This window comes from Gorilla gorilla, chromosome 15 (assembly GCF_029281585.2).
Source record: "Gorilla gorilla gorilla isolate KB3781 chromosome 15, NHGRI_mGorGor1-v2.1_pri, whole genome shotgun sequence".
Lineage (NCBI taxonomy): Eukaryota > Metazoa > Chordata > Mammalia > Primates > Hominidae > Gorilla > Gorilla gorilla.
The window spans coordinates 117,279,598-117,289,794 of record NC_073239.2 but is presented as its reverse complement, the minus strand read 5'-3'; the positions used below and the strand labels follow the sequence as shown (position 1 = coordinate 117,289,794).

Genomic DNA, 10,197 nt, shown 5'->3' with positions numbered 1-10,197 from the left:
CCTGTTTAGGGTCTTAGGAGGGGTGCCCTGGGTCCAATACTCAGGTGACTTGCCCAAGGCCACTGCTGGTCAGGACACAGGGGAGCCACATGTCTCCCAAGCCTCCCCGATTTTGCTAAAAACCAGTGGTTTCTGAGAGAAATGTTCCCTGAAAGACATGGGTGTCTGGATTAGGATGGACAGGTTGCAGTGGCCCCATGGGTGTTTGGGGATGAGGCATGAGGCCGGGTGCCTGCACCACCGTGGTGCCAAAGGCTCTGCCAGAAGAGCACTCCTGCTCTGGCTGGTAATGTCCACTTGTCAGGCAGATGTGGGGCCAACCCAGCTCAGTCTCTCTGTCCCGTGGCCCCCAGCCTGGAGGAGAGACCAGCTGAGCCTGCCTGAAAGGAGATGGTGCCTGAGAAGCACACAAAACAGCACTGGGTGGGGAAGCAGGGACAGGAAGGAGGGTGGCTGAGCACACGGGTGGCTATGGAACAGCTCGTTGCTCCAGGACGGCACTTGGCAAGCAACAGGCCTGCCTCTGGCCCCCAGTGCCCGCCTGCAGCACCAGCAGATGTGCCCTCCCCAGGGTCACACTGGCTGGGCCTTGAGGCCCAGGACTCTCTGGTCATTACCATAGAGGTTGTAAAGACAGGACAGCCAGACGCGGTGGCTCACACCTGTAATCCCAAGCTGAGGCGGGCAGATCACGAGGTCAGGAGATCGAGACCATCCTGGCTAACACGGCGAAACCCCATCTCTACTAAAAATACAAAAAGAAATTAGCTGGGCGTGGTGGTGGGCACCCGTAGTCCCAGCTACTCGGGAGGCTGAGACAGGAGAATGGCGTGAACACAGGAGGCGGAGCTTGCAGTGAGCCAAGCCGAGATCGCGCCACTGCACTCCAGCCTGGGCAACAGAGCGAGACTCCGTCTCAAAAAAAAAAAAAAAAAAAAACAGTGAGGACAGAAGCCTTTCCTGCAAACCCCTCCCCAGTGACACGCAGAGCCAGCTGCTCAGTGACACAGGCTCAGGGAGAGCCAAAGGCCCCCACCTCCCAGAGTGCAGCCACTGCCAGAGCCGGGCCAGGAGTGCTGCCAGGAACCCTCCTGCCAAGGCCGGACAGGTGGGGTCTTCTCGACAAAAATGGTCCCGGGGTCAGTGTTTGATGAGCCATGGAAACCTGTTAGCGCCTGCCCTTTCCCAGCATTTGGCCACAACATCTCAGCCTCTGCAACTCCTAAGCTGGACACACTTCCCGGAATCTACTGCAGGACTTATTCATTCATTCACTCGCTCATTCATCCCACACCCCCTACTGTGCAGCAGCCCTGGAGCTAGATGGAGTCCTTGCGCAGCCCGCAGGCTCTTGTGGCCGGGGAGAGGCAGATGAGTGACCACACACCCAACCAGGTCCCCAAGGGAGCAGAGCAAGAGATGCTTGGGAGCAGCCCAGTGGTCAGGCAAGGAGAGCTTCCTGGAGGAGGTGGCGCCTGGGGTGTGGAGCCAGCCAGGCAGAGCAGTGGGAGGGTGTTCCTGGCAGAGGGCACAGGGCATAAGGTCAGGTGCCCACAGCACCACACATATGGGGACTGGCGTAACAAGAGGGGTTCCACCCCTTACTCTGGGAGCAGAAGAATTTTGTTCGGCAGAACACAGGACAGCGTTCAGTCCACAGACACAGTCAAGGTCAGTGTCCATGAGTGAATATAGTCAATGCAGGTGGCCTCTGGCCCTGCCAGAGGGCTGCTGTGGTGGAGACCCGGTGGCTTCACGCTGGACCTGCCAGCCCTAGCCCCTGATAGCCCCCATCATTGGAAGCCACATGATGCCAGGAGAGGGGTGCTGGAGCCTCAGAAGCACTGGCTGCAGTCCACCCACCCCTCCCTGATGCGTGACTGCAGGCAAGGCCCCCTCCCTCTTGGAGCTGTCAGGTGGCTGTGGTGAGCTGTGCAAGGCACCCGGCGCCCTCCCACGGGCAGCCCCCTCTGGAAGGGGAGCTCACATTCAGGGCAGGTGGGAGGGCCTGGCTGGAACCAGCTTTCGCTCAGAAAGCGGGTGGGTTTGGGATAGGGTGGTGAGGACAGTAAGTACCCTGCTAAACAGCCCCCTGCGGCCAGACTCAGCACCATAGGCTAGGCCCCACAGCCCAGAAGGCCAAGAGTGGAGCCCGCCAGAGTGCCAGGCGGGGTTTCAGTGTGGCCATCTGCACAGTGGGAGCACCAGCAGCTCAGGTTTCGAGGGCTCATCCAGCAGGAAGGGAGCGGGACAGGGCCACAGCCCCGCACCTCCCAGGACGGGTGGGCAGGCCTCACGGGGTGCAAAGCTGCTGGGGGCAGGGAACAGTCAGCCCACGGCCATGGAGCCACAGCCCTGAACATCCTCAGAAACATTTTATTGACAACAGTTCCCAACAGAGTCTTTGGGGTCTTTAAGTGGCAGGTGCAGCGTCCACAGGCAGAGTGAGGGCTCCTGAGGAACCTCACCCCAAATTCCCTAACCGGGCGAGGACGGCCACCCCGGGCCCCTGTCAGGTGGGCATGGCAGTCCCGGCAGCACCCCCTCTGAGCAGCCTACTGTGGGGAAGAAGCCGGGCCGGGAGCCCTCAGTCGTGGTGCCAGCCCAGCTCAAGCTCCCCGCCCGAGGCCCCCAGCCTGTGGGAAGCCCCTGCCTGTAAGGGACGGCTCGTGAAGACACAGGAACAGTGGTGGAGGCGAGGGTCTAGGAATGGGGCAGAGGGTGGCTGAGCACACACCTGACTCCCTGGAGGGGTGCTTCAAAGACATGGGAGGCGAGGGCCATGGGGAAGCTGGGATGAACAACTGACTCCATGCGACTCAACGCTCTCATCAAAGACACCCACTCCTCCCTGGCTCCTGCCACCCTAGGCCAACCCTGGCTGATGGCTGGCAGGCCCCTCGACCTGAGGTCAGTAGCTGGGCAGGGCGAGCTCAGGCCTTGGCCGACAACACTGCAGGGAGGCTCCTCATTTTCCTGGGCAACGGCCCTGTGGGGTCCCGAACCCAGCCACACTACCCCTTGCCTCCTCCAGCCACTACAACCTCCAGCAGCTGCCGGTGGGTGGGCCGCTGGGCGTGGGGACCGGCTATGTGAGCAGACCCCGGGTGAGCCTCAGCACTGCCTCATAGGCGACAAAGACCACCATGTTGACAGGGAAGGCGCGGCAGCAATTGAGCACCAGCCCCTTGAAAAGGACCCGGGGTCCCTCCTCTCGCACGCTGGTCACCATACAGTGCAGGAGACCCCGGTAGCGCCTCTGGCCCTGCCCGTCTGCCTGCAGTCTCGACTTGATCACGTCCATGGGGGTGGCCACAGCCCAGGCCAGGACTCCTGCACAGCCCCCGGCCACCAGCACGCCCAGGACATCTGCAGAGAGACCACAGTGCCTTGACTGGGAGCCCGATCGGGGCGCCCAGGGCAGTGCGCCCTGGACTCACTCTTCCGGCCCTTCCTCATTTGCAACAGGCTTGGGAGAGGGGAACGGGACTTGTCCACGACCACACACTGACTCTGTGACACAGCAAGTCTGTCCTGACTCTTGGTGTTGGGAGAACTGAGGAGCCCACTCTGGGAGGCAGGAGGCCAAGTTCAAGCCCCCCACTCGGGTACTGGCAGGCAGCACGACCTCACCTTGGCCTCCTCATCCTTCTGGGCTCCCCGCCCTGCCAGGTTCCAGCCCCTGCTCACCTGGCCGGCTGTGGCCAGCGGAGCTGAGCCACTCGCAGAGGACAGCGTAGGAAAGGAAGTAGGTGGCAAAGGAGTGGCCGTCCCTTAAGAGCAGGGCCGAGCTGCCCTTGTAGAGGCCGCGCAGCCCCTCCTCACGGGCTACCGTGGCCAGGCAGTGCAGTGGCCCGCGGTACTTAGGCTCTGGGCAGGCTGGGGGCGCAGGACACATGGGGGGCACAGCCGACGGCCCCGAGGCCGAGAGCCGCCGCTGCTGCTTCTGCGCCTGTGTCTGCGTCTGTGTCTGCAAGCGGACTTTGGCCACCTCAGTGGGCGACGTCAGGAACACCTGGAGCAGAGAAGGAAGCAGGGGTCAGCCACCTGTGGCTCTGCCCACAGCCTGGACCTGGCCTCCCACCGGCCTCATGTTGCTCACGGTGACCTCAGGAGGTTGGGCCCCGAGACCCTGCAGGCTGGCCCAGGGCTGGGGGGCCACGGGGCCCAAAGCCAGCTCCGCCCACCCAATGCCAAAGCCCATGCTTCCTCGGCAGCCACATCTCTCCCAGGCCAGCCTGCCAGGCTTCTCCTGGGACGTGTAAGAAAATTTCCATGACCCAGGTTCAAGAACGTATTTAATAACATATCAGCAATAAAATAATACCATGGCCAGGCGCAGCAGCTCATGCCTGTAATCCCAGCACTTTGGGAGGTCAAGGCAGGCGGATCACGAGATCAGGAGTTTGAGACCAGCCTGGCCAATATGGGTGAAACCCCATCTCTACTAAAAATACAAAAATTAGCCGGGCTTGGTGGCGCGCGCCTGTAGTCCCAGCTACTCAGGAGGCTGAGGCAGGAGAATTGCTTGAACCTGGGACGCAGAGGTTGTAGTGAGCGGAGATGGTGCCACTAAACACTGGCCTGGTAACCGAGCAAGACTCTGTCTCAAAAAAAAAAAAAAAATCACTAGACATACTGGCTGCCACTTTGTGGGTACTCATTCATGTCGGACTCCACATATGTGCGCTGGGGGCTTTACCCTCATGATTTCACTAAATTCTCATCATGGCTCTTACAGATGGAGAGACAGAAGCTCCAAGAGTCTCCCTTGCTTGCCCAAGGTTGCTCAGCTCATGAGAGTCAGAGCTGAGAGCTGGGCCTGGTGGTCTGGACCCCTGGGCCAGGCCTTCAGCTGCTGGGCTGCTCCAGCTGGCTCCGTGCTGTCACCAAGTGCGGAAATCTGTCTCCCCTGCGGGAGCAAGGGCTCCCTGAGGGCAGGCGGGCACTGCAGGTGCTCCATGCACAGTTGAGGATGGAGAAATGCCTGCATCCAGCAATGGCCGACTGTGTTCAGGCATCTCCGTGCCTGGAGCCATGAGTGCCCGGGGCCTGCCTATTCAGCTCCCCGTGGTGGCTTCTAGGTGACCTTCTGACCGTGACAGGGAGAGTCCCTTTGGTCACAGCCCCTTTCCTGAGGGGGCCGTGCTGGGCAGGACAGCAGCGACCCCCTCATCTGTGTGCTGCTGAGGGGTTCCAGGCCCAGCCTAGGCGGGATGCGAGTTCTTCTCCCACGGCCCCTGGCTCCATGCATGGCCTCCAGTGTCTGCCCTCATCAAGCCTCAGTTTCCCCACCTGTCAGGATGGATAACCTCTCAGACCCCGCAGTCTCTCTTGGGCCTTCCCCACCCTGGCTGCCCCTACTCACACGGACGAGGCCGGAGGCGCATCCCGAGAGCGTGATGTCGGCCTTGGCGGGCTTGGCGTCAGGGCTGCCGTACCGGAGCTGGCAGATGTGCGCCAGGCAGTGGCGGTAGGTGCCAAAAGACACGGAAGATACCAGGGACACCGTGCACACGGGCAGCGAGAGGCCCCGGTAGAAGCCCCACACCTAACAGACAGGATCCAGGTCAGGCCAGGGCCCCGCCAGGAGGAGGAGCCACCCGAGGGAGCCCACACTCAGCCCTGCTCCGCACTCCGCTGTCGGACCTCGGGAAGGTCATTCACGGCCTCAGGGCCTCAGTTTCCTCTGCTGTAAGATGGAGGTCACAAGGGGGGACCTGAAGAGCCAGAGGACCAGGCCCAACCCAGCCCAGCTGCTTGATGAGGATGAACTTTTTTTTTTTTTTTTTTTTTTTTTTTTTTTGGAGATAGACTCTTGCTCTCGCTCTTTTGCCCAGACTGGAGTGCAGTGGCACGATCTTAACTCACTGCAACCTCCGCATCCCAGGTTCAAGCGATTCTCCTGCCTCAGCCTCCTGAGCCACTGTGATTACAGGTGCCTGCCACCACCTCCAGCTAATTTTTGTATTTTTAGTAGAGACAGGGCTTCACCATGTTGGCAAGGCTTGTCTCGAACTCCTGACCACAGGTGATCCGCCTGCTTCGGCCTCCCAAAGTGCTGGGATTACAGGCGTAAGCCACCGCGCCTGGCCTGACAATGAACTAGTAACAGCATGTTCTGCCACTGCTGCTTTCACAAACTAGCCCCTGGCCTGCACCAAGCCCCAAGTCCACATAGGAGAATGTCGCCAAGTACTGCTCCGGACAGGTCTCTGAGCTAGACCCTAAAGACTCCACCCAACACCGCCTTCAAGGGGTGCCTGGCCTGGAGGAGACAGAAATGCAGTGCATGGGTCCCTCCTCCGACTTTCAAAGACCTGAACGCTACCTCTAGACCCTCTGCTGGAGGTGGGAACCTCCTTCTGAGGCCCCTCTAGCTGCCAAATGTCCTGGCTCCAGACCTCAGAGGAACCCATGAGATTGGCAGAACTATTCCCATGTGGAAGGTGAGAGAGCTGAGACCCAGCGGGGAGCCTGGCATCACCTGCTGGGCAGCAGAGGCAGGCCCAGCATCCCCTCCCTGTCTCCCTACCCAGCCCCTGGCCCCAGACCTACGCGCTCTCGGTGATACGTATCCCGGACGCAGTGCCAGAGACCTGTGTACTTTGGCTCCGTCTGGATCCTGACCTGCAGGAGAAGTGGGCTTCAGGCACGAGCGGCTCCAGGCCTAGGGCAAGGCCAGCAGGCCCTGGGGAAGGGGCAGAGTCACACTCTTGATTGTCCCAGCCATGCTGGATGGTGGCACAGCAGGGACAGGGAGCCTTGTGTTAGACGAGAAACCTGGGGCACAGGGGTGAGAAAGTGGGACTGACATAGTCCCAGGGGCTATGGGGAGCCATTGAAGGCATTTGAGCAGGAAAGGGGTGGGTCTGTTTAGCATTCTAGAAAGTCTCCTGGCCATGGACAGGTGCAGGGGCCTTAGGATGGTTGGGGGGCTGGCTATTGCCGCACCTTCACCGTGTCCAGGGGGTAGCCCACAGCAACACCGCAGACACCTGCAAGGAAAGAAGAGGCCCACGGTGAGAAGAGTGGGGCCGGCGAGCAGTTCAACCCCATTGCAGGGAAGCAGAAGCAGAGTGCACGCTGACTGGGCTTCCCCAAGGGCAGACCCACATTTGGCCCTTCTGGTCTGCACCACGTCTCATCAATCCTGAGGGCACCCCCGTTTTAGAGATGAGGAAACTGAGCCTCCGAGTGACTTCTACCCTTTGCAAGCGAGTTCCCCTTCCCTGAGTCCTGGCCTGGGACTGCCTCGTCCTCGCTGCCTTGGGCTAAAGACATGCCGACATTCCCCTGCCTCCCCACAGGCGTCATGCTCTGAGAGAACGTTTGATCCTACCCTAGCTGGGCCCTGTCTCTGAGCCAGGCAGACCTTGCCCTCAAGCCGTCAGCCCATGGAGAGTTTGCCTGTGAGCCAGGCGGTAACTGTGTTTTGGCTGAGTGGGTGGAAGGAGGGGGAGGCACAGCCTGGGCAAAGGCCAGGAGGAGGGAAGCCGAAGCCGAAACCGGGGTTCGTGAAGAGCCAGGACTGCCTGGAACCACAAGTGTGTGTGGAAGAGAGAGGGCCGGGAGTCCACACCTTGCAGAGAGGCCTCGGGTGCCAGGCCTCAACATCCAAGCCCCAGCACTGCCACAGGAAAGTCAGAGAGGAAACAGGGTGGTCCCTGGGAGGACCATTCTCTCCCCTGAGGGGAGGTGGTAAAGGCCAATGGAAGACAATAGGCACATGGGGACTGTACCCTATTCACTGTAGCCCAGGACTCAGTAAATATGTGGGATGAAAGAAGGAAGTGAATAAATGTAAGGCAAAAGACCAAGTGGCTTGGAGAGAACGACCCTTCTTAACGCTCCCATACACCTCACACACCTCACCAGGCTCCTACTCATCCATCAAAGCCCTGCCACGACACTACCTCCTCTCTGGAGCCCTCTCTGGCCTCTGTACTCTGGGCTGCCTCTGCGCCTGGAACATGTTGAGCAGAGCCCTTGTCATATGGCCTTGCTGTTTTATGCCACCGCCACCTCCAGAACTGGAGTTCTCCAAGGACACGGCCCAGGGCTGACACCCCATGACCCAGGGCCGACACCCCATGACCCAGGGCCAGGCACAGAGTGAGAGCCCTTTACCTAGGCCTCCTCATGGCTCCAGAGGAAAGATGCCAGACTCAGGAGCCCTTTCCAGCTGTGTGACGTCAGGCAAGTCCAGTAGCTTCCCTGAGGAAGGGAGCGGCTGGCCTCAGGCTGGCACCTAGCTGGGGCTGAGAAAGCCTGCTAATGGAGGCCGGGCGCAGTGGCTCACGCCTATAATCCCAGCACTTTGGGATGCTGAGGCGGGCAGATCGCTTGAGGTCAAGAGTTTGAGACCAGCCTGATCAACATGGTAAAACCCTGCCTCTACTAAAAACCCAAAAATTAGCCAGACATTGTGGTGCATGTCTGTAATCCCAGCTACTTGGGCAGCTGAGGCAGGAGAATCACTTGAACCCAGGAGGCAGAGGTTGCAGTGAGCCAAGATCACGCCAGTGCATTTCAGCCTAGGCGACAGAACAAGACTTCATCTCAAGGAAAAAAAAAAGAAAAAGCCTGTTAATGGGGCAGGTACTCTGCCTTCTCCCAGGGCCAGAGCTGGGCCGTTCTCCCAACCCCCATGCTGTTTCCAGAAGTACTGACGCCACCCACTGATGTTTCACAAGACCAGCAAGGCCAGGAGTGCCCACTCAGAACAGCCCCCACAGCCCACGGGATGGAGCTGAGCCCGTGTCCCAGGGCCTGGTTATCTCCCTGAATCAGTCTTTCACCAGGAGCCCTTCCCCAGGAGGGAGAACGGTTTCTCCAGCAGAGTCTGGCCTGAGAAGCAGGTTCTGGAGGCCTAGCCAGGTGCACACACCCAGCAGGGCAGGTGGAGCCACCTCGCCAGGCCCCTTACCGTCCTCTGCCCGCCCCTTCCAGTCCCTGCTGCAGGACCAGGCCCCATTTTCCCTACCCATCTCCCCACCCTCCCGATCCTCTCCTGGGGTCTTCTTTCCCTTCCAGTGACTCAATCACCCCTCCCCACACCAAGGACTCCCAGCCTCCCTGACTCTGCCTCTCGGGCGGCCCCCATGCCTAGACCACAGCCCCATCCCCAGCCTGCCCTCAGCCTCCTGTCTGAGCCTACCAGGCCAGTGCAGCCCCCCAGGCCCTGCAGCACCCCTCACCCAGCCTTAGCCTCCCAGGAACCCGCTCTCTGCTCCTGGCAGATCCTGGGGAGTGAGGGGCTCCTCAAAGCCCCCCCTGCTGCCCAGCACCTTCCTGGACCTCAGTTCCTCCTGTTACCCCCAGGAGCAGCAGTGTCTGCACAGCCCACCATCCTGTCTGTTACCTCCGATGGCTCCAGCGACAAAATCCATGAACAAGGTGTGGCGGGGAGGCCCTGGGTCTGCCTGCCTGAGAGGGCTTTGGTGCCACCAGGGTGGCCTCAACAGCTCCCAGCAGGCCCCTCTCAGACCTTAAATACCTGCGGCAGGGGAGGGGACCGGAAGCAGAGCCTGCTGAGGCCACGCGGCACACAGCTGGACTCCCTCCCTGCCCCCGGGACCCTTGTCCCAGTGCCCTCGGGACCCAGGTGTCAGGAAAACACAGGAGAGAGCAGAGGAGGTGGCAGGCACCAGAGGGCAGGGGCACTGCCCCCATCACATCCAAACACCTCCTGGGGAGGTCCAGAGATGGGGCTGTGACAGCTCTCGCCCTCCAGGTCCAAGCTCAGGCCTTCACTGTGTCCCCTGGGCTTTCCCGACTCCCCTGGATTTGCTCAGGACCCCTGCCTGGGAAACCTGCAAAGCTTCCTCTCTTACTCACTCAAAAAACACTTACTTTGCTGATGCTACACCCAGGCAAATGAGAGCCAGTCCCTGTCCTCAAGGTGCTCCAGTTGGCAGGGAGGGAGGGGGTGGCGAGGACAGGCCTGAACCCAGGAACATCACCCACCATCTGCTCTCACCCTTCCTGCTGCCCTGGTTCCCTGCTCTCTGCTCCATGGGAATGCGTCTCCCTGGACCCAGAGGCCAAGGCCAGGGCTGCCTCCACCAAGTCCCTCTGCCCACATGAACCAGGGACAGAGGCTGCCGATTCAGCCTCTGAACCAGCGGCTGGGGCCCTCCTGAAGGGGAGACCTGTCCACTAAGACGCTACTTCTGTCTGCTGGGCACTGTAAAA

At 60.5% G+C, this 10,197-nt stretch overlaps 1 protein-coding gene across 1 annotated transcript; it reads right to left on the bottom strand.

Moving 5' to 3' along the window:
* Positions 1–2,358: 2,358 nt before the first annotated feature.
* On the bottom strand, positions 2,359–9,468 carry SLC25A47 (solute carrier family 25 member 47). Its single transcript, XM_004055692.5, has 6 exons — positions 9,365–9,468; positions 6,955–6,998; positions 6,559–6,630; positions 5,369–5,551; positions 3,691–4,015; positions 2,359–3,369 (listed from the first exon to the last, which is right to left on the bottom strand). Exons 1-6 carry the CDS (start codon positions 9,390–9,392, stop codon positions 3,089–3,091), a joined length of 933 nt encoding a protein of 310 aa, XP_004055740.1. The 5' UTR covers positions 9,393–9,468; the 3' UTR covers positions 2,359–3,088.
* Positions 9,469–10,197: the final 729 nt, after the last annotated feature.